Source organism: Syngnathus typhle, linkage group LG6, assembly GCF_033458585.1.
Source record: "Syngnathus typhle isolate RoL2023-S1 ecotype Sweden linkage group LG6, RoL_Styp_1.0, whole genome shotgun sequence".
Lineage (NCBI taxonomy): Eukaryota > Metazoa > Chordata > Actinopteri > Syngnathiformes > Syngnathidae > Syngnathus > Syngnathus typhle.
Window position 1 is genome coordinate 1850926 of NC_083743.1, and position 27529 is coordinate 1878454.

The 27529-nt window shown below is 57.0% G+C and overlaps 5 protein-coding genes across 11 annotated transcripts; 2 read left to right on the forward strand and 3 right to left on the reverse strand.

The window, feature by feature from the left end:
* Window positions 1–502: 502 nt before the first annotated feature.
* Window positions 503–5373, reverse strand: LOC133155050 (protein Atg16l2-like). Of its 2 annotated transcripts, none has more exons than XM_061280011.1 (17): window positions 4644–5373; window positions 4296–4414; window positions 4104–4177; window positions 3776–4027; window positions 3551–3616; window positions 3348–3407; window positions 3221–3280; window positions 2889–2997; window positions 2353–2458; window positions 2151–2221; window positions 2000–2071; window positions 1789–1903; window positions 1609–1714; window positions 1287–1488; window positions 1139–1186; window positions 980–1081; window positions 503–855 (listed from the first exon to the last, which is right to left on the reverse strand). In XM_061280011.1, the coding sequence occupies exons 1-16, from the start codon at window positions 4750–4752 to the stop codon at window positions 989–991; spliced, it is 1662 nt and encodes a 553-aa protein (XP_061135995.1). In that variant the 5' UTR covers window positions 4753–5373; the 3' UTR covers window positions 503–855; window positions 980–988. The 2 variants fall into 2 exon arrangements, with proteins under 2 accessions (XP_061135995.1, XP_061135994.1); XM_061280010.1 differs by having other exon boundaries at window positions 1287–1439; window positions 4644–5366.
* A 284-nt stretch (window positions 5374–5657) lies between these two features.
* Window positions 5658–11696, reverse strand: atg16l1 (ATG16 autophagy related 16-like 1 (S. cerevisiae)). 3 transcript variants are annotated; one of them, XM_061280007.1, is made up of 20 exons: window positions 11491–11696; window positions 10928–11039; window positions 10483–10576; window positions 10269–10380; window positions 10027–10100; window positions 9884–9953; window positions 9483–9664; window positions 9320–9385; window positions 9175–9261; window positions 9022–9081; window positions 8839–8941; window positions 8551–8656; window positions 8005–8075; window positions 7713–7784; window positions 7045–7165; window positions 6865–6970; window positions 6652–6801; window positions 6520–6567; window positions 6337–6438; window positions 5658–6216 (listed from the first exon to the last, which is right to left on the reverse strand). In XM_061280007.1, the coding sequence occupies exons 2-20, from the start codon at window positions 11031–11033 to the stop codon at window positions 6123–6125; spliced, it is 1824 nt and encodes a 607-aa protein (XP_061135991.1). In that variant the 5' UTR covers window positions 11034–11039; window positions 11491–11696; the 3' UTR covers window positions 5658–6122. The 3 variants fall into 3 exon arrangements, with proteins under 3 accessions (XP_061135991.1, XP_061135992.1, XP_061135993.1); XM_061280008.1 differs by lacking the exons at window positions 10928–11039; window positions 11491–11696 and adding an exon at window positions 10635–10920; XM_061280009.1 differs by lacking the exons at window positions 10928–11039; window positions 11491–11696 and having other exon boundaries at window positions 10457–10576.
* A 294-nt stretch (window positions 11697–11990) lies between these two features.
* polr2d (RNA polymerase II subunit D) lies at window positions 11991–13126 on the forward strand. The gene is made up of 4 exons (XM_061280013.1): window positions 11991–12207; window positions 12512–12692; window positions 12775–12870; window positions 12947–13126. Exons 1-4 carry the CDS (start codon window positions 12135–12137, stop codon window positions 13023–13025), a joined length of 429 nt encoding a protein of 142 aa, XP_061135997.1. The 5' UTR covers window positions 11991–12134; the 3' UTR covers window positions 13026–13126.
* Window positions 13127–13435: 309 nt separating this feature from the next.
* abcf3 (ATP-binding cassette, sub-family F (GCN20), member 3) lies at window positions 13436–19400 on the reverse strand. Of its 2 annotated transcripts, XM_061280002.1 has the most exons (21): window positions 19176–19400; window positions 18202–18349; window positions 17658–17734; window positions 17517–17572; window positions 17291–17388; window positions 17093–17215; window positions 16537–16803; window positions 16341–16421; window positions 16222–16281; window positions 16085–16141; window positions 15985–16007; window positions 15554–15609; window positions 15236–15436; window positions 15045–15121; window positions 14890–14934; window positions 14674–14806; window positions 14355–14443; window positions 14146–14237; window positions 13942–14074; window positions 13796–13883; window positions 13436–13688 (listed from the first exon to the last, which is right to left on the reverse strand). In XM_061280002.1, the coding sequence occupies exons 1-21, from the start codon at window positions 19249–19251 to the stop codon at window positions 13530–13532; spliced, it is 2139 nt and encodes a 712-aa protein (XP_061135986.1). In that variant the 5' UTR covers window positions 19252–19400; the 3' UTR covers window positions 13436–13529. The 2 variants fall into 2 exon arrangements, with proteins under 2 accessions (XP_061135986.1, XP_061135987.1); XM_061280003.1 differs by lacking the exon at window positions 19176–19400 and having other exon boundaries at window positions 18141–18205.
* Window positions 19401–19513: 113 nt separating this feature from the next.
* Window positions 19514–27163, forward strand: lrch3 (leucine-rich repeats and calponin homology (CH) domain containing 3). 3 transcript variants are annotated; one of them, XM_061280004.1, is made up of 20 exons: window positions 19514–19946; window positions 20955–21099; window positions 21174–21300; window positions 21387–21492; window positions 21787–21923; window positions 22071–22180; window positions 22294–22387; window positions 22495–22585; window positions 22667–22812; window positions 22885–22943; window positions 23029–23077; window positions 23148–23249; window positions 23460–23489; window positions 23611–23664; window positions 23768–23801; window positions 23881–23979; window positions 24060–24148; window positions 24525–24662; window positions 24729–24806; window positions 25766–27163. In XM_061280004.1, the coding sequence occupies exons 1-20, from the start codon at window positions 19667–19669 to the stop codon at window positions 25925–25927; spliced, it is 2130 nt and encodes a 709-aa protein (XP_061135988.1). In that variant the 5' UTR covers window positions 19514–19666; the 3' UTR covers window positions 25928–27163. The 3 variants fall into 3 exon arrangements, with proteins under 3 accessions (XP_061135988.1, XP_061135989.1, XP_061135990.1); XM_061280005.1 differs by having other exon boundaries at window positions 23771–23801; XM_061280006.1 differs by lacking the exons at window positions 24525–24662; window positions 24729–24806; window positions 25766–27163 and adding an exon at window positions 24253–24518.
* Window positions 27164–27529: the final 366 nt, after the last annotated feature.

The following is a 27529-nucleotide window of genomic DNA, read 5'->3' on the forward strand; positions in this document are numbered from 1 at the left end:
CATCCAGCCATCCAGCCATCCAGCCATCCAGCCATCCAGCCAGCCAGCCAGCCAGCCAGCCAGCCATCCAGCCATCCAGCCATCCAGCCATCCAGCCATCCAGCCATCCAGCCATCCAGCCATCCAGCCATCCAGCCATCCAGCCATCCAGCCATCCAGCCATCCAGCCAGCCAGCCAGCCAGCCAGCCAGCCAGCCAGCCAGCCCACCTGCTCGATAGCGTTACTTGCTGCCGGTTCCGACGATCAGCTCGTCAGCAAACTGTGTCGGTCATTTGAATCAGGTGCGTGAAGGAGGCACACGCGGGCAGGGGCAGGGCAGGGCAGGGGCAGGGCAGGGCAGGGCAGGGCAGGGCAGCGGCTCCCTAACCCTCCCCTCAACAGAAGGATAAAACGCGAGCATTCTCGCGACTGCAAAACCCCCCAAGTCAAGCCTGGCCTGGCCTTCATTTGTCGTCTTGAAGCCAACAATTGAAAGAAAGGGAAGACCAAAAAAAAGTGACACACTTTTTCTTGTTCTTTTATTATTGCACAACAGATGCTAAAAGTCATTTTAAAAGTCACAAAACGTGTCGACAAACCATCACAAACAGAGTTACACTTAAAAAAGAAAGAAACAAGACAAACGTTGAGTGGGAAGCAACAACTTAACGTTGACTCGCTGGTCAAGTGTTAACCGTCTCAATTTCAGTTGCGGGCTAACGGCGTATCAATAATCGCTGACCAGAACCAAAACATCTCTGAAGAAAAAAAAAAAATCCCTTCAGATGTCACTCCAGAGGACGGCCCGTCCCTTTTTGTCCACACTCGTCGTGTACTCGCCGGACGGCGACCAGCATACAGCGCTGATGGACGCGCTGGAGAATCAAAGCAGGAGCAGGTTAAGGAGGGGCGGGACGGGACGGGACGGGACGGGACGGGACGGCACGCCGCACCACACAAGTCCAAAGAACAACGCGCGTGGGCTGGGCCGGACGGTACCTGTGCTGGTCAGCCAGGCGCGTCTCCAGGTTTCCAGCGGAGACGTTCCAGATGTAGACGGCGCCGTCTGCCGATCCCGCCGCCACGAAGCGAGCGTCGGGGCTGACGAGACGGCGGGCATTAAGAAGAAGCGTGGCAACCAGTCGAGGGAAAGCTCACCTGATGGCCACTTTGGTGCTGTCGCTTGCACATTTGAAGCCTTCCGCTCTGAGCCCAAAGCAAAGCGCGACACGTTAGCCAGCTCAGCCAATACGGGCTGGGCTGGGCCGGGCCGGTCCGGGCCGGGCAGAGAGGCAATGCCATTCACCTGAAGGAGGCGCCACCGTGGCTCCAGTTGCGGACGTCCAACAGCTGCAGTCCGTCGTCCCGGCAACAGCTGAGCAGGTGCCGGCCGTCGGCGCTGAGGTCCAAAGATGTCACTTTGCCCTGCGCCGACAGGCAGTGGACGCAGCTGGACAGCCTGGAGCCAAACAACACGTCCCCTGCCCTCAGTGACGCACTCAATGACGCTTGCGAGAGAGACGCCACCGGGGCCGCACGCCCGACATTCCCACGTTAGACTGTAAGAAAGCTGGCCACGCACTCGGCTAGAACAGGCCTCCCCTAAAGCACCCTTCGTTTTCGTTCACCTGGTGTCCCACAGTCGGATCTTGTGGTCGAAATGTCCGCTGATGGCCACGTTTTCCGAGCAGACCACATCGCTGCAGAAGGACGCCACTCGGGCCAAGTGGACACCTGAAGGGCCGGGCGAGGCGCGTTAGTGAGCCCAGCAAACGAGCCTCTGGGGCCATGGGTGGGTCAGCACGTACAGGCGGCGCGTTGGAGGTCCCATATCCTGACGGTCCCGTCGGCGCTTCCCGTCACCACTTGATGACCGCTGAAGCGAGCCGCCGTCACCTTCCTGCTGTGGCCCGTCAGGGTCAGCTGACGCGCACGCGGTCCGTCACACACGCCGAGTCAGACGCGCAGATGCAAACACACAGCCCATCCGCAGTCGGTCAAGTCAGGCCTGAGCGTTACCTTGGCAACCGGGTGATCCAAACACCACAGCAAAGCCGATTTGTCGTAGGAGCCCGCCAGAATTCGGTGACCCTGCCGATGGCAGGCGGGCGGGATTTTCAATGAGCCGGGGTCAGAGGTCACAGGCAACCAGGTCAAAGGCGCTACTCACCGTGGGGTCAAACTGGACGCAGGTCAGACCCTCCGTGCTCCCGTCCAAGGTGGTCCGGTGTCTGAGGGTACCTGAAGGCGTCGGCAAGAGAAACCGGTCGGCGTCGGCAATCCAAACCGGTCGGCGGGATGTCGGGGCAGCACCGGAGCTTGTGTTTTGGTAAGGAAGGAAGGAAGGAAGGAAGGAAGGAATGCAGGCCAACCTGCTCGAACCTCCCACACTTTGACCACTCTGTCGGTTCCCGCGCTGGCCAGCAGGGCAGAGCTGGAGCAGAACGCTGCCGTGTTGACGCCCTGCTCGTGAGCTTCCTGTCAAATCAAAGAGCAGCTTTCCTTTTGTGCAGCTAACAAACGTGTGCCGTCCTCTTTGTCGGCGTCCGTTTGCGACTGGCCGGCTGGGAAGGAAGGAAGGAAGGAAGGAAGGAAGGAAGGAAGGAAGGAAGGAAGGAAGGAAGGAAGGAAGGAAGGAAGGAAGGAAGGGAGGAAGGGAGGAAGGGAGGAAGGGAGGAAGGGAGGAAGGGAGGAAGGGAGGAAGGGAGGAAGGGAGGAAGGAAGGAAGGAAGGAAGGAAGGAAGGAAGGAAGGAAGGAAGGAAGGAAGGAAGGAAGGAAGGAAGGAAGGAAGGAAGGAAGGAAGGAAGGAAGGAAGGAAGGAAGGAAGGGAGGGAGGAAGGCCTCCTCTCGCGAGATGTCAGGCGGCTTTGGGGGAGAAGGAAGAAAGCGGTGCTCACGAGATCTTACCAGGACGTGCAGGGCCCGGCCGGGAAGCCTTGCCGACGCGGGGACTCCGACGGGGCGCGCCGGCTCCTCTTGTTCTTCTGGAGCGCACTCAGACTGGCCCCGCCTCCTCCTGTAGACAGCGCTCAGGGTTAGCCCCGATGAACCGCAGCCGGAGTGGCCCCGCCCACAAGAGTCAGCCTAAATCCAATTTGGTTTGATCTAAGGCTCCGTCCGATTTGGGCTGAGCCTCATTCCAGGTCCATGTTTAGACTCTGGATGCCAGACCGGCGACCTTATCCCCCACGAAGCAGCTTGTGCTTTTGTCCGACTTTCAAAAGAGAGTTAGGGCTCACTCAAAGAGTTCTCTGATGGACGCCGGGATCCTCAGAGAGTTTCGGGATGCCGGAGCAGATCTGAGAAAGAAAAGGCCTTGTGATCTCGCGCAGTGTGAAAAGTTGTTTTCCAATTAGGGGAGCTCACCTCAAGAGACGTTCTTGACCTTTTTCGGCCAACTTTTTGCCGGGTGCTAAACACGCCCAGCTGCAAAACACACAAACGCTTGGGAGAGGGAGCAGAAGCGCCAGCCAGCATGCTTAGAGCGGGCAGGGATCATTTGCGCTCCACATTTTGGGGCTTTTCTTTGCCCCATCTAGGCCCTGCCTGACGCCGGGGGAAGGCCTCACCCGTCCGCCTTGACCATAGAGCTGGCAGCCGTCTGCAGATCTTTCTCCAGGCTGGCGTCTTGAACTCTGAGTCACACAAGCAGTACACGGTGGCTTGGACTTCACGTCCACAACCGGGGGGGGGAGGAGGAGGAGGAGGAGGAGGAGAAGAAGAAGAAGAAGAAGAAGAAAGAAGAAGAAAGAAGAAGGAGAAGGAGAAGAAGAACGGAAGCCGAGCCACCGCACCTGGAGCGTCTGTCGTTTCGCCGGTTGAGGCGCGCGGCCGCCTGCCGCTTGAGCCCCATCACGTCCTCCAGCAGGCCGCTTCCCCGGAGCTTCTCCTCCCTGAGACGCCGCTCGGCCCGCCGCTGGCGCTCCATCAGGGCGTCGTACTTGCTCTTCAGCAGCCTGTTGTCCACTTCCAGCCGCTGTGCCCGAAGGCACAGCTGCTGGCGGAGCTGGCGCGCGCCCGCCAGGCCGCGCTCGCCTTGCAGCAGCCTGCCAACAAGAGACAAGTCGGTGGAGCTATTGCTTTTGCAAACACCGCAACGATGGAATTGTCTTTTTTTCTTACCTGTCCCGCTGACCATCCAAAAGGCTGTCTTTGATTGTCATCTGCTGCTGCTTCTCCACCACTTGACACGCCAACTGCAAGCCAATCAATCAAAAAGGGGGACTGTTGAAAAAACAAGCACAATCGAAAGAAGCGGCAGATCGCCAGCGAGCGAGCGAGTGACTGTGCTGGCGTCGTTCGTCATGCGTTGACCTCTCCGGCGGCCTTGTGAAGCTGCTGCACACGACGCGCACGCGCGGCCCACACCACGGCGCCGCAGCTCGCCGCCGACAACCAGTCGCTCGCGCCACCTCTGTCCAGCAGCCGAGAGTCTGAAAGGAGGCCGCAGTGAGCGCGGAAAGCGACCCGACTGGCACGACGGCCAGCATATTTGATGGCAATCGCTTGCAGCGAGCGAACGTCATTTACGCGCGTGCGCGGCAAGCAACAGGCGGCAAGCAACAGGCGGGCGGGCGGGCGGGCGTTCGGGCCTGCGTGGCAACGAGCGCTTGAGTCCAATTCAAATGGATTTCGCAATCAGACGCTTTGCGAACATCTTACAGGCGCAGACGAGGTCTCGGAACGTGTGGTGCTGCTCCCGGTCTCGGCGGCGCAGCTGCTGGACGACGTGAGCCTTCCACAGCTCGCCGTCCGCCGGGGTGTCCTTCATGGCTCAGCTCACACGCGCTCTCGGGCGGCCTGGATGCAGTCCGCGCCGCGAGTCAGCTGCGGAATTCGTCCGACTGTCTTGGTCCAACTTTCTTCGACCTGCCGAACTTGCTTTGTTTTTCCTGTATGACACTGTCGACCAATGAGCGCGGACTTCCGCTTTTAAAGTGAAACTCCAAAATCCCAGTCTTTCATCGGGGAACATTCTAATTTGGAGGGGGTCTGCCATGGAGGGACTTCGCCTCGGCTCGGCTTTGAGTCGGCTCGACCGGCCGCCATCCAAACGAGGACACTTGAGCGGAAAACGGACGGATGGCGAAAAAGATGACGTTGTGGAGTCGGATAGCGATGCATGAGGACGCGGTGCAGCTGACCTTTTTTGATGTATGGGATATAGGACGGTCCCACTTCCCACGCGAGAGAAGGCAACCTGAAACCCGCCGGTGACACACATTTAAATGTGGGCTGTGAAGAGCGACTTAGAAACTTGAACTTGGCGTGAAAAGAGCAGGCCACCCTGTGTGCATGCAGGCGGCACATTTCACCGACTTGATTGAGTTCATCCGTGCGGTCATCGATCCGGCTGCCCGGCCGCCGCTTTCCCACGGCGGGTGACGAGGAGGATCGGCGCCAGATGCTGACCCAGGCGGGCGCCGCCCCCCCCGCAGGACACACCCTGGTTTTGTCACTGCGTCGGCTCCGTAGCCACGGGGGACCGCCCGGTGAGACCCTTGGGTGGATGCTTTCAGGTTTTGGGCTACGACCCCGACCCGGCCGGGCGTGTCCAAACTCGCAGGTTTCCATTGTATCGTTTTGTCACCGCATGAAGTATTGTGTGCTAATGGCAAAAGGCTTGCTCGGGCAATGCAAACCGATGACTTTTCAGCAAATAAAGACGACAGCAAGTTTGATCAATGTTGCATCTTCAGCAAGCCACTTTGCATTTCAAATGCCACAACCAATCGATACATGAAAATACCATTGAAAATAAAACGGGATAATAAGTGTGCGCGGGCCGACTGGACTTTCATGAAGGCACGAAGCTGCTCAACGCAGCTCAAAGGTGCCCACGGCGCCTGCTCGGCCTGCACTTTGTCCTCCCTCCGCGGTGGCGAGCCGGTCCAGGGTGGCTTGGACGTCTTTAATCACTTGCTATGTGCACAAAGTCAACATGATATTGACAAGCGGACAGCGTCGGTCCCGCCTGTAACGGCGTTTTGTACGGGCGGGTCAGGGCCGAGCCCACCGGATCTGGACTTGGCGGGCGGGCGGGCTGGCTAGCTAGCGATTGGGCCGAGCGCCGACATCAGCCTGGCGTGGGATATTAAAAAGAAAAGGCAAAGACGGGACGGAGTCCGGTCCTTCCTTCCGTCACATGTCGGACCACAGGATGGCCTTGCTGCCCTTCTCCACGCTGCTCACGTACACGCCCGAGGGCGACCACGACACGGCGTTGATGGCCGAGCTGCGGGAGTGACAACGGGGAAGCGTCGGATGGGGAAGCTTCAAAAGCACATTCAAGGGCAGCCAGACATGTATTCCCCACACACGTGCCACGCCATATTCCAATGATCGGGGGACTTACTTGTGACTGCGCTCCAGTATTCTGTCCAACTTCCCGGTCAGAACGTTCCAGATGTACAGCGCGCCGTCCGCCGAGCCGCCGGCCGCATAGTTTCCGTCAGGGCTGAAAGGAAGGTGTGCCAAAGCCAAGAACGACAAATCTCCAGCGCGGGCTCGCAAAAAGTTCCTTCTTAGTCAAACCCACCTGAAAGTCACTCGGGTCCAGTCGGAACCGCACTTGAAGCCCTCGGCGCTAAAGAGGAAGGACAAGACGAGCGTGAGCCTCGCAAACGCTACGGTGGCGTCACGCCGGCCGGACGGGCCAGTCGAGTCGGACCTGAGGGTCTGCCTGACGGCGTTGGCGCGCAGATCCACGATCTTGAGCAGGTCGTCTCTGGAGCAGGTGAGCAGCTCGCTGCGGTCCTGGTTCAGGTCCAAAGATGTCACCCGGCCCAGAAGCTCCAGCTCCCGAACGCTGCTCTCTGCCCTGGAAGCAAAGCGGCTTCTAGTGACGCCGCCGAGCCCACGGGGAGGCGCCTGCCTCACTGACCTGATGTCCCAGAAGCGGACCTTCTTATCAAAGTGTCCGCTCATCACGCACTGCTCTGTGCACACGATGTCATTGCAGCTGGAGCCGGCGAACACCGTCTTCATGCCTGTCGGACGGACACAAGCGAGCGATGGGCCGGGGTGGGGGCGGAGTCTCCGCCTACGCCGGAGCATCACGTACAGACTTTGCTGCGGAGGTCCCACAGCTTCAGGGTTCGGTCGTAGCTTCCCGACACAATGCGAGCGTTGTCCAGCAGGAAGCGAGCCGACAGAACCTTCCCGCTGTGACCGGTCAGCGTGTGCTGCGGAGAGCAAAGACGGACGCCTCAATGAGCCCCCGCCCCCTTTTCACACAGCGCCAAGGTGGATGGATTGAAGATCCAAATATTGGGGCCGAGCGCAACGGCGGCTAAGAAAAAGATGCCGTGCGCCGTCCGTGTGGGTCTCAGCAGAAGATTGGAGATCACGAGCGGGACCCGCCCCCGTGGCCCGGCCCGGCCCTCCCCGATGCCCTCCGGTGCATGTAGGATGTCGGTCGGTCGGCCGGCCCGCGAGCGCTCCCGGCGGGCGGCGCGTGGCCTCGCATCCGTTGTTGTCAGCAGATCCCGGACCGGCGGCGCCTGACTGTCGGAACGCGACGGATAGCGGGCGCTGCTGGGAGCCGACCCGGCAGCCGCGGGGGCGGGACTCATCCCGGTTCAGACCTTTTACTTCTCATCACAGACCTCGCCGACGTACGACTGGACTCGTTTGTCCCGGACTGGGGCGAACGAAGCAACTGCTAACCCAATCAACAACCTTCCCACGCACGCCAACAAGACCTCGCCTGTGTGTTTTCCTGCCACTGACCCTCAGTCTGTAGTCCTCCAGAGTCCAGATGCGACTGGCAAAGTCATTGGAGGCAGCCAACAGGTAGGATCCCTGCACGCACGCACACGCACACACACACATTTATCAGCTAATGTGGGTTAGCAGGCGTGCTATTTCAATGGCGTTTCTCCCTCTTTTCTTTTGAGCATGCAAAGGAGTCACAACATTGGGCCTCTTACCAAGTCAACTTTTTCAAATGGATGGCTTCATTCAAAGTAGCTGTCCCGCTTTGAGCGCTCAAAGAGCTTTGCGCACAGCCCACCACACTTACTGTGCTGTCAAATTCGATGCTGGTGATTCCGGCGTTGCTGCCGGTCAACGCTCCTTTCGGCTCACAGCGACCTGCGCGCACACATGCACACGCCCACGTGCGCGGGTCAGACACCTGCTTTCAAGTCCGATGTGCCAGCCATGAATGGACAAGTCAAACAATTATTCCCACAAAGTGCTACTGGATAAAGTAGGCGGCGCCACGTGGGCGCGAAAACGACCAAGGTCTCAGGTTGAAAACTCGAGATCATTGGCCCCGCCCCTCCCGGGACCGACGCTCAGCTTGCTTCTTTTCAATTTGTTCTTGTCGGAGGTGATCACGGGGAGCCCGGAAAGATCTGCACTCGGCCTCCGAATGTTGTCACTTCCCGTCAGTGTGAGCCAGGCGTGAGGACGCCGGCACGTTGCGTCTCCCAAACGTGCCGGCGGGCCGGGAGGGAATTGTGGGGAATCAGACCTTTTACTGTTCATCATCGACCATGGAGCGGCGGCCCCAACGCCCACGCGTGTGTGCCCCTCCCTGCCTTCCCGTGCGTGCGCCACCCACCTGACACCACCTCCCACAGCTTCACCCTGCGGTCCATGCCTCCCGTTGCCAAGACACGCGAGCCGGGGCCAAAGCGCACGGCGTTCACCTCGCCGTCGTGAGCTTCCTGGACAAAACACAGCACAGGCATGAAAGGCAGGCAGGCGGGCGGGCGGGCGGGCGGGCGGGCGGGCAGGCAGGCAGGCAGGCAGGCAGGCAGGCAGGCAGGAAGGCAGCCAGGCAGCCAGGCAGGCAGTCAAACACTCACATACAGCCAGAGAGAGCGAGAGAGAAAGGAAAGGTACTCACGAAAACATGCAGCGCTGTGGACGGGACTCGAACGTCCACGCTGGCCCCCGGCGGCACTTCGCTGTCTTCCGGAGACGTACTCAAGGAGTTTGCGCCTCGCCGCCTGCCGACAACAACGAGCAGCGTGCATCGGAGAGCCATGGGAAGGTCACGCAAATACACCCCGGTGACGCGTCCACCCACCCGAAGATGTTGGAGATGGAATCCAGCAGACCACCAGGGGGCATCTGGGAGATTTTCTTGCTGAAAGACAAAACCTCAACTTCAATTCACATGGCCCCTTTGACAACAAGGCGTGCTTTGCTTTGCTTTTTGTCAGCGGCGCCGTAAAGTGACCTGGGAGTTTTGCCGAGCGCTCGGCCGTGCGGCTGCTCGCCTCCCGCCTTGCCGGAATCCTCGGCCAGAACTTCAATGTCGTCGTCCCTGAGGAGAAAAACAAATCAGCGCGGGCGGAGGCGTGACCAGCCACCGGTTCACCCACGGGTCGACGGGGAGCGGTTCTTTGGCGGCGTCCGCCAGCTCCTTCTGCAGTTTGGCCTGTCGGCGTCTGAGGGGAGGGGGCACAGAGAGGGAGTGGCACCGCTGCGTCTGGCGTTGCGTGAGCGAGTGAGCGAGCGAGCACGCTTGTGTCCCCCCCTCCCCACCTGTTGTCCTTGTCATTCTCCGCGTTGAGCCGGTTGGCTTCCTGAGCCTTCTCGGCCATCCAGCGCGAGACCAGCTCCTGGTTGTCCTCCGTGGTCTTCCTCAGTTTCTCCTCCAGCGCACTGAAGGTAATCTGCAGGGCGTCGTACTCGTCCTTCAGAGTCTGGTTGGCTCGCTCCAGGTCCTGCGCGACACAACGGCGAGCCTACAAGTCTGGCCGCTACAAATCCGACAGACGGACCCCAAAGACGATAGATGAAGCACGCCGGCCGATGCCGGCCTCCACGCCCGCTGGGATGCAAACCTGAGCCAAGGCTAGCTAGCGCCGAGGCCTTCTTCTCGAATGAGGCGTGGAGGGCCCCCCAAAAAAAGTGAGGAAAGGATGGCATATCATGCCCCCTACCTGCAGGGAGCTGTTGAGATCTCGACAGTCTCCTTCCAGGGCAGCCGTCTGCTGCTGGTACTCCAGCATCCTGAAAGAAGGCAGCGGCGGTCAGGGGCGGCCGGCCCCTAGGGGGCGACTCGCGCGCGCGAGCGGCTACCGACTTGGCCTCATTGCTTTGAATCTCCTTGTCCTTCTGCTGGATCAGGTTGTTGAGCTCAATGACGGTCTGCGCCAGCTGCGGGACGAGACGCGCGGCCCACAAAAAACACCTTAAGGAATGGGAAAGCGGCAGCTTCTTTTCTTTACGCGCTCATCGCCTTTGACGGCCCCCTTGACCAAAAGCAGCTTGATGTCCACGCACGTGCGCGCGCGCACACACACACCCAACCACCCACCCACCCACCTCTCCTCGTTTCTTGTGCAGCTCTGTCAGCTCCTCCTGATGGCGGATCCTCATGTCGGCCATCTCCTGCTGCAGCACTAGCGCGTCGCCGCGACCCCCGTCCGTCGCCGCCCTGCGAGCGAGGCAGACACCCGCTCAGCCAAACAAAGGGGCATGGCGACAAGGGAGGGGGGGGGGGGGGGGGACACCTTTGGTCGCCGACGGCGGCGCTCACGTGGCATCGTGTCCTCGTGCGACCTCGTACTTGTCCGCCTGGTAGCGCTCCGACAGGACGGCGCGCAGGTCCGACTTCTCCAGCAGACGATTGTCTGAAACGGGCGCCGTGGTCATTGGGACTTGATTTGACGGGCATTTGTCCGCCGGTACCTTTTCACGCACGCACGTAGTCAGCCAGCTAACGCGATGTCACGTTTGCCCTTTCATAGATTTGAAACCATCCGCTGAGAAAGTACCATGAAGAGCAAGTCATCTTTGAAAGTTTCAAAGGAGCCCGAACATGGATGCTGAAGCCCATTTGCTCATCGTGACTTTTTCTTGCCTGAATCCACATACTTGCTCAAACAATCGCCAATTGTTCGAGCAAAAAAGCAGGGCACGTATTATCGCGGGCGGTCTGAGGTCAGTAGCCATCACAATGCCGGCCCGGCGACGACACTCACACTGATGGACGAGCTCCTCGAAGGCGTGCCGCTGCAGACGGTCGCGAAGCTTGAGCTGCTCGCAGATGTGTCGCTTCCACGTGCAGGCGCCGCGTCGCTGCGCCATGGCCGCCTGAAGGCACACACACGGCCGAGCGCCCTTCATTGGCGAGAGCGGCAAAGCTTGCATTTTGAAAACACTCAGACGCTACAATAGGGGTGGGCTGGAATGAGTCTTCAATTGTCAATGTACGTCGCTTCATACTTTCTGCCCATCACTACCGACGGCAGAAGACGACGTTCCGACTTGAGATGTTTGGCAGAATGTCTGTCACGTGTTGTGGGAGCAGCAGAACTTTGTTGACGTCACGTGCAGGTCAGGCAAATCCGGAATAAAAAGGGAATCTCTTCAGAACGAACATGACAAGGAGGCAAAGAAGCGCGTGTATTTGGTGCCTCTTTCGACAAAAAGGGAACGCAAAGAGACGTGACTCAACTAGTTAGCATGCTAAAGTAGCCGCAAACATCCTTCGGGAGCACAAATAGCCTCCAGCCTGACGTCGTCAGATGACATTGATACCTACCTGCGTTGTTAAACAAGTTGTTTAATTTGGTTCTTTAGCCCGTCAAATCGTACCCTTTCATTTCCGAGTCAACACGAGTTCCCTCAATTTGCTTACTGCGCCTCGGATCCATTTTGGCTCCGACCAGTGGGAGGGAGGTGCGCTTGTTCCGCGCTAGGTCGCGTGAAAATGACGTCGTTTTGGGGGCGTTTACCAAAGCCCTTTGACATTCAGTCATTCAAAAAGAAGAAGCAAAAAAACGGTTACAACTTTGAAATTACGTTCCCATTTGAATGTTTCCAATGTTTCTTCTGGTCCATTTCGGCTCTGTTTTTGGAGCGTTTATGAAATCTGTTGGAAGAGATTAAAAAGAAAAAAGATGAGATGTTAAAACTTTGAAATGAGCTTCCCCTGTTTCTTAACGTGTATTTATTCACGTCCCTGGCATGTTCTAGTGTGGTGGGTTGGTGGCCGCCGGCCGCCTGGTGGCGCTACTGCATTAGAAATGAGGCGGAAGCCAAGCTCGATCTCAGACCGGCTTTTCCGCTTGTAATTTTGCAGCCAGCAGACAAACGCGTCCCTCCCGCTAGCTACTTCTTGTTGCACGTCCACGTTGGCCTCGCTCGTTGCTCTCCAGGCGGCCGGTCAGCGCCGCTCCTCGTCGGATGGCGGCCGCGGGTTCAACGTCGCATGTCGGCGATGTAGAAGAAGACGCCTCGCAGCTGCTCTTTCCCAAAGGTCCAACTCAACATGTCCTTGTGTGTGTGTGTGTGTGTGTGTGTTTGTGCGAGCCGTGGGATAGTCCTCTTTTCTCCTTCTGTTTGCGGGGGGAATCTCTTTTCGTGAGGCTTTTGCAAAACAACGAGGCGCCACGCCAGTGTCTCATTTGTTGAAGAAGTGACTCGCCTTTTGGAAAGCAAAGGGTGCTCCAAGTCGTCAGCTAGTATCTTTTTGGAAAGATTTGAAATTGGGTCTTTTCAACGGCAGGCAGACTGTGGCAAAAGCACACGAGTTGGATTCCATCGCTGTCTCTGCGTTTCAGAGTTTGAGAATTCCGAGACTCTGCTGAACTCGGAGGTGCGCATGTTGCTGGAGCACCGCAAGCAGCAGAACGAGAGCGCCGAGGACGAGCAGGAGCTCTCCGAGGTCTTCATGAAGACCCTCAACTACACCGTGCGCTTCAGCCGCTTCAAGAATCGAGAGACCATCACGGCCGTGCGCAGGTCCGGTCTGGCCTGTTCTGTTTTGCTCACCACGCACTGCAAAATTAAGTTGGGAATGTTTTGTTTTGCTCTGGGCCTGTAGCCTTCTCCTCCAGAAAAAGCTTCACAAGTTTGAGTTGGCCAGTTTAGCCAACTTGTGTCCCGAAGCGGCCGAAGAAGCCAAGGCCCTGATCCCCAGGTGAGCAGCGGACCTCCCGCTCCAATCCATTTTGACCCGACGCCGTGATTGTTTGATTTGGGTGTTTCCAATGTAGCTTGGAAGGACGCTTTGAAGACGAGGAGCTGCAGCAGATTCTGGATGACATCCAGACGAAGAGAAGTTTCCAGTACTGAGGCCGGACAGATAGACGGACGGCTGCCGAGCGACCAACGTTTGGACTCTTTTTCCTTTTTGAAAACTCTTTGCTAAGAATAAAAGAGTGTCGTTAAGTTGAGGAGCAGAACACAACATTTGGATTCCATCGCATGGTGGCAGAGAGAAAATCAAATGTCTCACTCGTCCCAAATGACCCGACTTTTCTTTGGTGGACCTGAACGACCCGATAGCGAGTTTGATCTCGAGGCCCTCGATGCCAGTCTTAAATGGCAGTCCAAAAGCTCCTATTTGATTTGACTGACGCCTGTCAGGATTACCAATTGTCTCGCTTTCTGAAGATGTTACAGACAACTATTGAAAAATGAAACGGTGCGTTCCGTCGGTGAGCGGTGCAAGGTTGGAAGCCAAAAAGGCAGTGAAGCGCACGTGTGGTGTGTGACGTTTATTTTCTTAGTAAATAGAACATCTGCGCGCTAAAAAGAAGACAACAGGAATTAGGGGTAGTCCCGTGGGCGCCTGCCTCACAGGTAGCCCTCCTTCTTGAACTGCTCGTGCAAGGCGTCGCGGTACTGGTCGAAGCCGCCGTCCAGCCGACACACTTTGCCGCCGTCGCACACCCACAGCTCTTGGCACACCAGACGGATCAGACGCTCGTCGTGAGACACCAGGATCACGCCGCCCTACCGCGCACACGGCCTTCAAATTTACTCTGGCTGGCGTTTGCAATAAATAGCCAAGGCCCTCGCACCACTTAAATGTCAATCGCCTCGCCCGCCGCTGGACTCACTTTGAATTTGTTGAGCGCGTTGGCGAGTGCCTCGATGGTCTCCATGTCCAGGTGGTTGGTGGGCTCGTCCAGAATGTAGAAGTTGGGACTGAGAGGGAGGGGGGGGCTGCGTCAGATGACTCCATGAGTTGCGGGTGGGGCCTTACCAGGACATGGTCATCTGGGCGAAGGCCACCCGACTCTTCTGCCCTCCGGAAAGGCTGGCAACTGGTCTGGTGGCCAGCTCTCCCGTGATACCGTAACCTCCCAGCTGGTGGCGGTACTCCTCTTCCGTCCGACCTGCCGCCACCAACGTGCAAGTCACAAGGGTGGCCGCCGTCACCCCACGCTCGCACCCAGCAGTGACCTACCGGGAAACTTGTTGAGTAGCAACTCCACGGAGCAAACGTTCAGGTCCAGCTGGTCCACGTGGTGCTGACTGAAGTAGCCGATCTTCAGATTCCTGTTGACGTCACATTGTGAACTTTCTTCATTGAAAATGTCAAATCACTTCAAAGCACTTGACACGCTAAGGATCGAGAGACGTTCACCAAGTCCGGTCGTTCGGCGGCCGTCTCACCTGTGAGCTTGGCGGATTCCGCTGACGGGAGTCAGCTCCCCCATCAGGAGCTTGAGGACCGTACTTTTCCCGGCGCCGTTCTGGCCCACCTGAGAAGGGTGTAGTACAGCTTACTCGAGGACGCTTCCGAGAAATGTTTCCGACGCACTCGTTCAGCGCACGTCTGCGGCAAGAGCCGACGCGTCGAAGACGTGCCTCCAGCGCAATGTCCGAGATGCTGCGTTTGTGACATCACCTTTGCCTCACTCGCGTCTGTAGCCCGCGCACGCACACACACACACACAGGCCGTCAGACATTTGTAAGACGGCAAAGACATACGATGCAGACGCGAGACTCCAGGTCAGCACACAGGTTGAGTCCGGAGAAGAGGCGCTGGTCGGGTGTGTAGTAGAACTCCACCTCGTCTAACTGCAGGATGGGAGGAGACAACTTCTCAAAATTGTCCGGGAACCTGACGCGCCGACAAAAGGATTCAAGTTAACTCAAGCGCACTTTTTGGAGCTGAGCGCATCACAGGCGCGACTTTGTTCGGACCTCAGCGTGACCTCGACTTCTTTTTCGATGGGCTTCAGTTCGGGCCTGTAGGCAAATGTCGGCGTGGTGACACGTCCTCGGTAAGAATGGCGGTCCTTCTAAAGGCGGCGCTGCGCCACACCGCGCCGCGCCGCCGTCTACTCACGAGCACTTACAATCTTTCCAGCACTTTGAGTTTGCTCTGCACTTGAGCCGCTCGGTTGGCGTTGTAGCGAAACCTGTCAATAAACACCTAAAAACACACGCGCGCACCTGAATTTCCGTTCCACAACGCCCGATCCAAAGTACGGCCGGACGGATACGAGCGTCCTGGCTGGCCCGGTTTGAAAATGTGCCGAGCGCTCACCTGGATATGTTGCCTGTACTGCAGCTGCGCCTCGTACTCTCGCTGTTGGTTCTTGAGCCGATCTTCTTTGGTCTTGACAAAGTTCTCGTAGTCGCCGCGGTAAGTGTCCAGCCTGCGCGAGTGCAGGTGGACGATGTCCGTCACCACCGCGTTGAGAAAGTTGCGGTCGTGGGACACCACCAAGATGGTGGACTGCCACGTCTGGGGTGGGGTGGGGAGGGGAGGGAGCCGTTTACACCAGCGCCACGCTTACACCAGCGCCGCGCTTACGCAGACGGCGGGCGGGCGGGCGACCCGACCCGTTGCTCGCAACCAGACCTGCAGGTAATTCTCCAGCCACAGGATGGCGCTGACGTCCAACATGTTGGTGGGCTCTGGAAAGAGGCGCGTGGCACCTTTAGCTGGAGCACAGCGAGCACTACGCACACGCTACCTAACCTTGCCGTCCACTTTTGCTTTGTGCCAACTACAAATGGAGTCGGGAAGGCACATTCTGTCGCTTGCTGCGCAAAATCCACACAGTGGCTGGCCGGGACCACAATTCTCTCTTCTGCGTTCTCATTTGATACGGCAGACTTTTTCTTTGCACGTTCTATTGCACTCGGGAGGGGGGGTGGAGACAAAACCCGGTGGCTTGGCTAGCAAAGCCACACCGGCGGGTGCCGTCCGCCGCGCTCCTCGAGCGCTCCTACGGCGTCATACCACTACACCGCGAGTGTTGAGAGCACAGCTGAGGTCATGTGACTCACCGTCGAGTAGCAGCAGGTCGGGCCTAATGACACACACGCAGTGAAGATGTGACAATTGCGACTTCAGTCAGGTGTGATTGAGGTGGCAAAAAAAACTCACCGAGCAAAGAGAGCTCTTGCCAACGCCAACCTCATCCTCCAGCCTCCTGAAAACTCTCTATGTGCACACACACATGGAATTGAATGTGTGCTTGCTTGCGTATGTGCAGGCGGCGGCGCGTGCGTGCGTAAACTCACTGGGTGGGCTGCTGCTGCATCTTGGGAGAAAATCCCAGACCGGCCAAGATGATGGAGGCTCTGATTGGATGACAACAGATGTCAAGCAAAGCCTCCTACCGGATGCCTCGCTCGCTTACCGTGCGGGGGCTTTGTCGGCTTCAATCTCCTCCAGTTTGGAGTAAATTTCGGACAGGCGCACACTCTCCGCCCCCTCGGCTCTGAAAGGCATCATAAGCGTGTCAGAATAGCGTTTGGCCAAAGTCAGACGCAACGCTCCGTCGAGATGGCCCTTTTGACCCGACCGAGTACAAGGCATCGGCCGGCCCCACTCACACTCCGTTGGCCACGCGCGCGTTGAGGAGTCGCTCCTCTCGGAGCAGGCCCTCCCTCAGCGCGTCGCTCTCCAGGACGCTCTGCAGCGCCATGGTCTGGTCGCCCGCCACTTCCTGCTCCACGTGGAGGATGGAGATGTGAGGGGGGACGCGCAGGCTGCGGCTGGCCAGCATCTTCAGCAGGGTGGTCTTGCCCAACCCGTTGCGGCCGATCAGGCCGTAGCGCCGGCCCGCCGCCAGCGCCAGCTCGGCGCCCTGAAGGAGACACCTGAGGACCAAAGGCACCTTTGTGGAAACCCCAGGAGCCCGACACGCGGCGCTGGCTCGCTCACGACTGCTCCGGCTCGCTCTCCGGCTCGCTCACGACCGCTCCGGCTCGCTCACGACCGCTCCGGCTCGCTCACGACCGCTCCGGCTCGCTCACGACCGCTCCGGCTCGCTCACGACCGCTCCGGCTCGCTCACGAACGCTCCGGCTCGCTCACGAACGCTCCGGCTCGCTCACGAACGCTCCGGCTCGCTCACGACCGCTCCGGCTCGCTCACGAACGCTCCTCACCTCTCACCGAAGGACACGTCAAAGTTCTCGATGCGGATGTCGTAGCTGCGGTTCTTTCCCGCCGGGTCCACTCGTCCTTCTTTCTTGCTGCTGGCCTGGCTGGCCGACGCCTCCTCCAGGACACTGAGGGCGCCACAGGTCGGAGTGAGGCAAATGGCAAAGCGGGACGGACGGCGAGCAAAAAGGCCAGAAACCCACAGCGGAGCGGTCGTCTTTTGCGAGTCCTTCTCGTTGCGTCGCTCGTGTTTGGCTTTCAGCTTGGCCTCTGCCTTCTCCAGCTTCTTGGTGTCCACCATCTGGGAACACACGAGTCCGTAAGCGGAGAGCCAAACCGTCGCCGGTCGGCGCTGCAAGCTCGTCACTGTTATCACGTTGCGAATCTTTGAGTCTATTTGAAGCTTGAGAACGGCGAAGGCACACGTACCGTGTTCTGAGGACGCTTCATCATCCAGATGCCCCGGATGTCCTCGTTGGCTAAGGCTGCGCGCGGCGGCAAAAGAAAAAAAAAAAAACACAGACGTCAGCCGCGCAAAAGGCACACCGGCACGCATCGGCGCCCACTCACTCGTGTCCGGCGACATCTGGGACAGCTGCACCGGCGCGTCCAGCAACACTTGACGCTGCGAGACGGGACAGCCGCTCCTGAGCACACAGGCGTCACGCATCACGCACAGGCGTCACGCATCACGCACAGGCGTCACGCATCACGCACAGGCGTCACGCATCACGCACAGGCGTCACGCATCACGCACAGGCGTCACGCATCACGCACAGGCGTCACGCATCACGCACAGGCGTCACGCATCACGCACAGGCGTCACGCATCACGCACAGGCGTCACGCATCACGCACAGGCGTCACGCATCACGCACAGGCGTCACGCATCACGCACAGGCGTCACGCATCACGCACAGGCGTCACGCATCACGCACAGGCGTCACGCATCACACACACCTTCGACAAACGCGCACGCCACACACACGAGCGCATCTCATACCAGCAAACTCATCCACGCGCACACAAACACGCCCACACGTTACACACATACAGTCAAGGTGGCGTGAGCGCACGGCGGCGGCGGCGACTCGTGCAAGTGGACGTGTTCTCACAGCCGCAGCGTGTTGAACATCCGCAGGCAGATGCCTCGGACGTCGTCCTCATTCTTGGAGTCGGCCGACACCTCCCGCAGGACGCCGCCCACCGCCTCAAAGACTTCCTCGCCATCTTCAAAGTCGGCCCCGCAGCCATCCAACACCCCTGCAAGCGCACGCAAGAGAAGCAACTTGACATAATGCTACCAAACCCGTGCGACCTGAACCAACGTCAGTGAGCCCAAAGTCAAATGACAACAATAGCGCCCAAGGCCTGCCATCTCCTGGACATTCCTAAGTTGTTTCTGCCAACGTAGACTAGTTTGAACAGGTGAACGCGTGCATGTGCAGCCACTTGGAAATGTCGCGTTCTGAAATTCAGAAAATCACCCTGACTTATCAATGGGTTATTAAAATGGCTTTCAGGTCTAGCCCTACTTTTAAGAAATGACTCGTTTCTTTTATTGAGAAGCAACTGGTCAGCTGTATTGAGAAGCGGGCCAGAGACTGGTGCGCGTTGGGTTGTTGGCGTTCTTAATTGTGTATTAAGTCACTTGTCACATGGTTGCACTCGTCCTGAAGAGATTGATCTACTCACGCTGCTGTCAAAGAAATCAATGAGCCTTTTTTGAAAATATGTCATACTCACTCGCCTTTTCTGAATCAAACTCGAAAGGCCAGAAGAGACGGAAAATGTCAGCGATTTCTGGTTCCATCAAAAAATGTCAGCGATTTCTGGTTCCATCAAAACCGACATCGGGCGGCATGGAGCCTCGCAGCTAGTAGGCAAACGCCAAACTCGCTCATCCCGGTGAGCCACGCCGGGTAAGTGCTTAGCTACTTATCGCTAGCAGGATGCCTCAGCCGGCCGGCCGGCCGGACGACCAGCCAGCCGGCCCTACTCTGACACGGAGGGAGGGAGGGAGGGAGGAAGCAACAGAAACCGGCGACAGAAAGCCAGCCGACAGGCGGTGACTGGTCCACCCTCTCACCTGTGATGTAGTCGAACAACTCCGAGTCGATGTCAGGAAACTCGCTCCTCAAGATCTCCTCGTAAGTCGCCGCCATGACAGTCAGTCACACCACGACTCAGCCGGCAGCAGGCACGCCGCGCGCATTCGTCAAAGCGACGCCGCCGCGTGGAATTGTGGGAGTTTGAGTCTTTCAAACAACGTTTCTTCTGGCGTTCTGCAACGGCGAAAGTCGACTCTCGGATAAACTTCCTGCCAATTTTGCACCGCTTTATGAGCAGATTGTTTCTGCGCTCTTCATTAAGAGCAACAATGATGACGGTCACATGTGCATGGATCTCTTAATTTGAGCTGTTTTCTCGTCACTATACCAAAAAGAATCAAGCGTTTGGTAAAAGTTTCTGCGGCAACGGAGCCCGCGTTGTGCGCATGCGCAGACCTATCTCCAAAGTTTAGGGTGGGATGTTAGCATTAGCATTAGCACAGCGGGCTAAGCAACCGACAGGAGTGTAATGGCGACCTCGGTGTTGTTGGGCTCTGCGACGGACAACACCGGACTCGGCTTCGCGGTTAGTAGTGGCGGGGGCGGCGGCGGGACCGGCGCGGGGGGCGTCCTCGTGGCCGGTAACAACGGACTGACGTCGGCGGCGGGCCCGGTGCCGTGGAACCGTTCTCTGGAGCGGGCTCTAGACGAAGCCTCGGCCACCGGCTGTCTGAACCTCAGCGGCAGGAAGCTCAAGGAGTTCCCCCGCGGCGCCGCCAACCACGACCTGACCGACACCACCAGGGCCGGTGAGTCCCCGCGGGGCAGGAGAGTCCTCGCCGTCGTCCAAATGTTCTCCGAGTAGTTTGGTGACGTTTCCGAGCAACATCGTAGGACAAGTCTCGTTTCGGTTCCAAGTGACAACAACATGTTGCTTCAGCCGCTCCTAGCGCAGCACTCGCTCCATCCAACAGTCGGAGTTTTGGAGACGTTCGCTCGCTCGCTCGCTCACTGTCGTCTTTGTTGTGTTTAAGCGACAACGCGAGCTTTGGTCAACTTTCGGCCACTTTAGAGCTGGACACAGCCAACTTTGGTAGTGCTAGCGGTTTAGCACGTTAGCGCGTATTAGCATCCCGCTAATGCTTCAAGTGCGCTCAAGCGGCGGTGTCAACCTCTTTGGAGTTCAGCCCCCCCACCCCAAAAACATGGCAGCTCAAATTTCTCCACAAACTATAAATAACAATACTTATGCGTCTCATTATCCTGCTGCAAAGTACATCAATGTCTTGATTCAAAGGGAGCAACAGTCTGAAAGTTGGTCAAAAACTCCGATTGGAACTTACAAAGCAATCGATGTATTTGCCGCCTGGTAAGCAACTTGTTAAGCTCTCGAAACAGTTCAAGATCGACAAAAGTGTGCATGCATCCCGATCCATCCAGATGGGGAAATGGCATCAGTACATGACAGAATCGACATTGATGGAGTTTGCTGGGGGGAAAAGAAACTTCCATCGGTCGTCGCCGATACAATTGACGGTGCCGATCGTCAAGATGGTGACGCCGAGTCGCTGGAGGGAAACCGATATCGGCGCCTTTCGCTGTGACTCTAAATGTGCAAAGCTTTGCCACGCGGACAAACGATGCCGTCGGCGTCATTATCGTATGCCGCCTCAAGCGCAGCGCTCGCCTCGGACAAGTGCGCGCACACACACAGGCCGTTGTTGCGAGTCAAGTCACAAGTTTTCTTACTGTACCAGCAAACCAAGTGTGTTAGTGCAACCCGCTTGTGCGTTTTCTCTCCATATGCGTGTTTGCAGACTTGTCCCGGAACCGCCTGTCGGATCTCCCGGCGGAGGTGTGCCTGCTGGTGTCTCTGGAGAGTTTGAACGTCTACCAGAATTGTTTGAGATCTCTGCCCGATCACATGATCAACCTGCAGGCTCTCACCTACCTGAACCTCAGGTACCAATGTACCCCCAGTCCCGCCGCCCGCCCCTCGCCGCCTGTCACTCACCGCCGCCGTACGCTCGCGTCAGTCGGAACCAGCTGTCGGCGCTGCCGGTGGTCCTGTGCAGTCTCCCGCTGAAGGTTCTGATCGCATGCAATAACAAGCTGGTGGCGCTGCCTGAAGAAGTGGGCCAGCTGAGGCACCTGACGGAGCTGGTGGGTAGCCGGAGACGTCGCGAGATGGCGGGGCGCGACCGAATCGGCCTTGGCGCCAAGCGTTGACGGCTGCCGCCTCCCTGCAGGACGTCAGCTGCAACGAGATCAGGACGCTGCCTTCTCAGGTTGGCCAGCTGGAGGCGCTCAGAGACCTGAACATCAGGAGGAACCACCTGGTCGTCCTTCCTCCTGGTACGTACGCACTCGCCGAGGTTAGAAGAGTTTGCTTGAAGTTGAATTTGCTTGTGATTGTTTTTTTTATTTTTCAAATTCACTTTCTTTTAGCAAGCTTTGAATGACTTTGCTTGATTTTATTTATGGGCTTACGTTGAGTCCGCTTTCCATCGTTGTTCCCCCAAATCCTCCCTTTTCAGTCAGTCAAAAGAGCCAAAGCCATTTCCAAGATTTGTAAGAAGGACACCCACAGGGGGCAAAAAAGGGCATCTTTTGCGCGACACACGGTGACGGCCGCGCGTCTCTTTCCAGAGCTGGCCGGGCTGCCGCTGGTTCGTCTCGACTTCTCGTGCAACAAGGTGACGTCCATCCCGCTGTGCTACACGCGCCTGTCGCAGCTGCACACCATGGTGCTGGACAACAACCCGCTGCATACGCCGCCCGCGCAGGTACGAGCCGCTCCCAAATGGCAGCGCGTCGCCGAGAATGGGACGAGGACCCGAGCCGAGCCGGTCGCCGTCCGGAAGAGATGATTTTTCCAAACGCTTCGACCGTAGCCGGAACTCGCTAGTCATTAATCTGGTTGCGTTGTGTAGATTTGCATCAAGGGCAAAGTTCACATCTTCAAGTTCCTCAACACGGAGGCCAGCAGGACGACCCCTGACCTGCCAGAACACGACAGAGCAACTTTCAACTCCGGCTCCTGGTCCGAACTCATCATTCCTTAGCCAGCCAGCGAGCGAGCGAGCACACGCAGCTGCTCAGTCCACATTGCCAGTCGCTCACTTGCCGTGTCTGTCTATGTTTGTCTTATCTTAGCACGGATGAGCTGTACTCTGGTCGTCCCTCCGGAGCCTCGGATTCGGGCTTCAACAGTGTGGACAGTGGAGACAAAAGATGGTCAGGAAATGAGGTCTGACACGCACACAATATTGCACAAAATGATTTTTGATGGGTCGACGTCATCGAGAAACACCAAGGATGTATGACATTGTGACACGCATGCGTGTGTTTCACAAGGACCTGTCCGAGGGTCCCGCTCGCGTGCCGGACATCCACAAAGAGTTGAAGCGAGCGCCGCCGCCGGCCCACCTGCTGGCCAACGGCACACGTGAGCACGCCGGTCGGTGCTTTATTATTTTAGGAGGGAGGCGTGCCGGCAAGTCACACGGTCGCTCGATGGCGTGCGCAGATGAGCCGGAGCAGATGGACTTCATTGACGGCGGGGAGGAAGAAGAGGAGGCGGCGGCGGCGAGGAGCGCGGCACGAGGAGCGGCGGGACGAGCCAGCCTCAGCTCGCAGTTCATGGCCTACATCGAGAGACGCATCGGCGCTCCGGTACGTACGAGAGCACCGCTTGTTATCTCGTGTCTTGGTTTTTCACTACTTTGCCTTCGTCTGCCGATTCAGGCTTCTCCCGGTAAAGGCAGCTTATTCAGAATGGACGACTCCGGACCGAGACCGGCCAGGTACGCGCGTGCGCTAGCATCTAGCTCGTCAGCGTGGCGGCGTGTATTCTCGATCAAGACGGCGTCCTCGCTGTGTGTCCGACAGGACCGCGGCGGATGGCGGTCCCGCGGTGGCGAGCGGCGGCCACCTTCAGGTAAGGTCACGTCAGCCGCTGTCGACGTCCGCGGGACCTCGTCCTGACCTGGTACCCGCGTGTCGCTCAGAGAGGCGCCGGCGTGGAGAGGATGAGGCGAGAGGCTCAGCTGGCCGCCCTCAGGTACGACGAGGAGCGACACAAGACGCGGCCCCCGCAGCCGGACGCCAAGGTAGCGACCGGCGTCATTATGCGGAAAGATTTCATTCTGTTTTATGAGCGTGCTTACAAAACAATTGAAAGTCCTTTCTCACCTCACTTTTGGGAACTAGTGCCAAGTTCATATTTATTCCAAGCACGCGGGCAAAAGTAGCCTGGCGCTGACTCAACCTTTTGTGCTTGGTGAAAGTTGACCAGTTTGCCTGCATTTATTTGTTCGCAGAGTCCTAACAAGTCCAGCCCGGACGGCAAGGTAGCCGCAAAGCCCGCCCGCCCGCCGGCATCCTTGTCGCGTCCCGCCCCTTAACATTCATCACTCACTTTGCGGCTGTGTGTGTGTGTGCGTGTGTCCGTGCGTGCGTGCGTGCGTGCAGAACGTCTACCCCTTGAGACGCTCCACCCACACAGATGACTCTGCACTCTTCATGGTAAGAATTGTCCTCTTGCATTTGCAACGTGACGACAGCTCGGCGCCGTCTTTGCAAAATGACCGCGTCTCGGCTGCCGCGCTAACGTGCGCGCTTGTGCCAGCAGGGCGAAGAGCGGAGCGGCCTCTCGCCGAGCGGTAAGATGGGAACGCCCGCCGGAAGCCTTTGTCGTGGGCTCGTGCGGCCGCATTGACTCAGCCCACTTTGTATCTCCAGGCAATCCCGGCTCGGGGGACGCTGCTTCCTGTCGCGGCCTCGGCGTACGCCCGGAGAGCTTTCTGTATCGCCTCAGCCAGCGTGAAGAAAAGAGGAGAGGTGAACGAGCGAGCGAGCAAGTGGCGCTCCGTGCCAGTGAGGCGAGCTTGACACGTATCCCCCCCCCTTTTGTTGTCTAGGCGATGCCCCGGCCTCCGCTCAGCAGCCGCAGGAAGCGCCGGCCACCGTCCTTGGACACGATGCCCATCTGGTGGAGCAGCTCAGGAAGGTGGCCCAAATGTTTGTTTCCACCAGATAACGCGGCGTGTTTGCCGGAGGGAGGGCTCTCTCTTTGGGCGCATCTTCATTTTGCCCAATTCATATTCCCCAAAGGACAGCTAGCTTGATGGCAGCACTGTGCTCAATGGCAGCACTGTGTTTGGACTCATCGGGCCGCACACAGCCACGAACATTTGGGGCTCGATCGAAATGCATCGGTGAGGGCGGGCGCTTCCGTTGGCCGCGGGGGTTCGCGTTCCGTCCACGACGGCGCCCCACGCCTTATTCCGGCGGTGCCCGTCAAGCCAAATAGCAAAAGAGAGAGCCGATTTTGCGTCGGGAGGGAGACCCGTGGCCGGGCATTGATCGTTTGTTGCATTTGTCAGAACATCGAGGGGCGGTTGAAGGTGTCGCTGCCGAGCGACCTGGGGGCGGCGCTGACGGACGGCGTGGTCTTGTGTCACCTGGCCAATCACGTGCGGCCGCGATCCGTGCCCAGCATACACGTGCCCTCCCCCGCTGTGGTGAGTCCCACGGCCCTCCCCTCCCTTTCGTTGCTATGCCAACCGCCCCAATGCGTGTGTCCCCAGCCTAAACTGACGATGGCCAAATGTCGGAGGAACGTGGAGAACTTCCTGGAGGCGTGTCGCAGGATCGGCGTCGCTCAGGTAAGAGACTCGCCGGAGCCGTCGCTGCTTGTGCTGGCTCAGCATTGGTAAGGGTGAAGCGAGAGAGCCAAAATGACATCAAGCAAATCAGGACCTGTTAGCAACTTGCCAAGTACGTTTGGGTCCCGCTCATTCTTTGTGCAATATGGCGTACATTTTGGAAAGGCTCAAATTTCTTGAGCCCTCTCTGATGCTGAACGATAGATACATTTATGACGATATAGTGAATGGGATTCCCGACTTTTATTCTGAAGGTATGCGGTGTTGACATTTTGGCACTCCATCCACGCGGGAGGCAATGTGTTCAATGGCGACGACGATTCACGGTGTCACTGTCCGTCTTTCTTCACTTGCCTCTTTTTTTCCTAACGATTGTGTGTTATTCTTGCCCTCCCATTTCCCTCCTTCCTTTTCTTTGTTCACGTCCGCCGCCTACCCGCCCGCACTCAGAAGTGATTTCATGTCATGACCGGCGGCCTTCCTATCATCACGTCCTAGCTTTTGGCGAAGATCCTCACCACCGTTACGCTATGCGACGTCATTATTAGCACCAATCTGAACAGCAAATTTTTGACTCCCTCGCCCGAGCCGCGGGCTCATTGGGGAGGACGTACATAGACAAAACGGGCCACCGCACACCAATCGATTGCGGCGCTCATGTAGAACTGGCGCTTGCTGAGCCGGTCTCACGTGGAGCGTGGCGAACCAAGCGAGTGAAGAGCGATTCGGCGTGGTCCATCCCATCCTCCGTCCCGTCCGTCCTGGTTTGCCCATTTTGCGTTTGCCTCATTTCACTTGTGTTGATCCAACTTTGTGTTGTTGTCTTTTTGGCCTCCCCATCCATCCATCCATCCATCCATCCATCCATCCATCCATCCATCCATCCATCCATCCATCCATCCATCCTTCCTTCCCTCCCTCCCTCCCTCCCTCCCTCCATGTTGTGTGTGCGTGTCCAGAGTGACTTGTGTCTTCCACTTCACATCCTGGAGGAACAAGGTCTTCCCCTGGTGGCGGCCACCGTCAGCGCGCTTCTCCGCTTGGCCCCGCCCAGACATGCCGTGGCCACCAGCGGCACCACGATGACCTCATCCTCATCCGGAGCCTCGCTTGCCATGTAGCCGCCGCCGCCGCATAGTCACAACACACGTAAAGATCCGCCCGCCCTCTTTATGCACCAGTTTGCGTTCTCGTTAGCATCTCATGACAGCAGCCCATTAGCGAGGTTCCGTGTGTACTTGTTCTTTTTTTCGCCTGACACACTAGTGCGAAAACCCATCACGTGATTGACATGATGTCACACGACACCACTACCTGGGCTATAATCGTTGACCTGCCTGGTTATTCCTAATAACGTTTCACATTGCTTATTAGTAGTGAAGTGTATTACTGCCACGTTACAAGAATGATGACCTAGCTGCTACCTTTGATTCCTAAGACAAAAAGGACATTGATTGACAGTAGCCTGACCGTCAATATGTTTGGCCTTACAAGACGTGTGATGGCATTTGATCTCTTTTGCCATGAAATTCGTCGCATTGAAACGTGTCATTGGTCACGTTATAAACTGACATGGAGTGTTTTTCTTTCTTGGTGGCAGCAATACGCTTCCGTCCGTATATTGGCAACAATTAGCAAAGAATACTGACGTTTTGGTGTCGATTATGTCTGGATAGATGTGTAGCGTGTGCCAAGATGGTAGGCGTGCTGCTGTTCACAGTAAACTGTTAGCCTTGGCGTATGTAGCTTATGTGAATATGTGGAAAGAAGCAGATTAGAAGAAAACAAAAGCATTTGAAATGCATCGGAACGTTGAACATCCAAAATGTGTCTGATTGGCTGGCTAACGCGTGCGTTGCTAACTATGCTATTGGTAAGAGGCGGTTGTGTCGGCTTTTTTATTTTTTATTTTATATAAATGTGTGTCACGTTTGTGTCTCTCATTTTGCACCTTGTGTCTTTCTCATGTTGGTCACTTCCGATGTTCCCCACACGGCCACGTGCGGCAGTCATTTGATTGCGGCAGGCCCCTGTTGCATTCCGCGACATTAGATTGATGAGGCTGCGCCGGCTGCCCATTTGTGTACAAATGTATTGTGTAAATACAAAGATTGTGTAGTTGTGTATATAAAGATATGGAGACGGCAGTGCGGCCTTTCTAAATGACTTGTGTGATTCTCACAGGCTTCATATGTGAGGAGAGTTGGTTACCACAGCAACGGTCAGATTTCTGGAAAAGTACACTTTTTTTTTTTTAATCCAAAAATGTTCGACACGTTTTCACTCATGTCTCTTACTGTTATTAAAAAAAATGTTTTAGAATTCGGTTGTCTGTCGAATAAATATTGAAATTGGAATATCCTTGTAGGTTTGTTTCCACTTGACCTCAAACTTGTATTCCTCTTCAAAGCCACAAAAACGTGTAAATAATGAAGTGTACACCACAAGAAATATTCTCATGAAAATGCAAAAAGAAAGAAATGTAACGAGTCCATGTATTAGGGGTATATTAAGACTGCTGCTGATTATTTTTCATTTATTGAATTCATTTTAGTTCGTTTTTGGGTGAATTGGACTAAAATAAAATCACCCCCCCTGTGGACTAAAAAAAAATCACCCCCCTGAATAACTTCACCCCCCCTGAATAACTGGCAATTGAAGTTTTTTTCAGCACTCATTGTAAGGCCCCAAAATTGGTCGTTTGGAAAGGAGAGCCCGTTCCT

What these genes read in the sequence shown, in the direction of transcription:
- LOC133155050 (XM_061280010.1), bottom strand. Translation starts at nt 4,752, where the DNA reads ATGAAGGACACCCCGGCGGACGGCGAGCTGTGGAAGGCTCACGTCGTC. An exon ending in TTGGATGGTCAGCGGGACAG is followed by an intron (nt 4,028 to 4,103) that starts GTAAGAAAAAAA and finishes TCTTGTTGGCAG; the next exon opens with GCTGCTGCAAGGCGAGCGCG. An exon ending in GGACCTCCAACGCGCCGCCT is followed by an intron (nt 1,715 to 1,788) that starts GTACGTGCTGAC and finishes CCGGCCCTTCAG; the next exon opens with GTGTCCACTTGGCCCGAGTG.
- atg16l1 (XM_061280007.1), bottom strand. Translation starts at nt 11,033, where the DNA reads ATGGCGCAGCGACGCGGCGCCTGCACGTGGAAGCGACACATCTGCGAG. An exon ending in ATTCAAAGCAATGAGGCCAA is followed by an intron (nt 9,954 to 10,026) that starts GTCGGTAGCCGC and finishes GCCTTCTTTCAG; the next exon opens with GATGCTGGAGTACCAGCAGC. An exon ending in GGACCTCCGCAGCAAAGTCT is followed by an intron (nt 6,971 to 7,044) that starts GTACGTGATGCT and finishes TCCGTCCGACAG; the next exon opens with GCATGAAGACGGTGTTCGCC.
- polr2d (XM_061280013.1), top strand. Translation starts at nt 12,135, where the DNA reads ATGGCGGCCGCGGGTTCAACGTCGCATGTCGGCGATGTAGAAGAAGAC. An exon ending in GCAGCTGCTCTTTCCCAAAG is followed by an intron (nt 12,208 to 12,511) that starts GTCCAACTCAAC and finishes TCTGCGTTTCAG; the next exon opens with AGTTTGAGAATTCCGAGACT. An exon ending in ACCATCACGGCCGTGCGCAG is followed by an intron (nt 12,693 to 12,774) that starts GTCCGGTCTGGC and finishes CTGGGCCTGTAG; the next exon opens with CCTTCTCCTCCAGAAAAAGC.
- abcf3 (XM_061280002.1), bottom strand. Translation starts at nt 19,251, where the DNA reads ATGGCGGCGACTTACGAGGAGATCTTGAGGAGCGAGTTTCCTGACATC. An exon ending in GCCGACAAAGCCCCCGCACG is followed by an intron (nt 16,282 to 16,340) that starts GTAAGCGAGCGA and finishes TCATCCAATCAG; the next exon opens with AGCCTCCATCATCTTGGCCG. An exon ending in AGTACAGGCAACATATCCAG is followed by an intron (nt 15,122 to 15,235) that starts GTGAGCGCTCGG and finishes GTGTGTTTTTAG; the next exon opens with GTGTTTATTGACAGGTTTCG.
- lrch3 (XM_061280004.1), top strand. Translation starts at nt 19,667, where the DNA reads ATGGCGACCTCGGTGTTGTTGGGCTCTGCGACGGACAACACCGGACTC. An exon ending in GCGTGAAGAAAAGAGGAGAG is followed by an intron (nt 23,980 to 24,059) that starts GTGAACGAGCGA and finishes TTTGTTGTCTAG; the next exon opens with GCGATGCCCCGGCCTCCGCT. An exon ending in TGGTGGAGCAGCTCAGGAAG is followed by an intron (nt 24,149 to 24,524) that starts GTGGCCCAAATG and finishes TGCATTTGTCAG; the next exon opens with AACATCGAGGGGCGGTTGAA.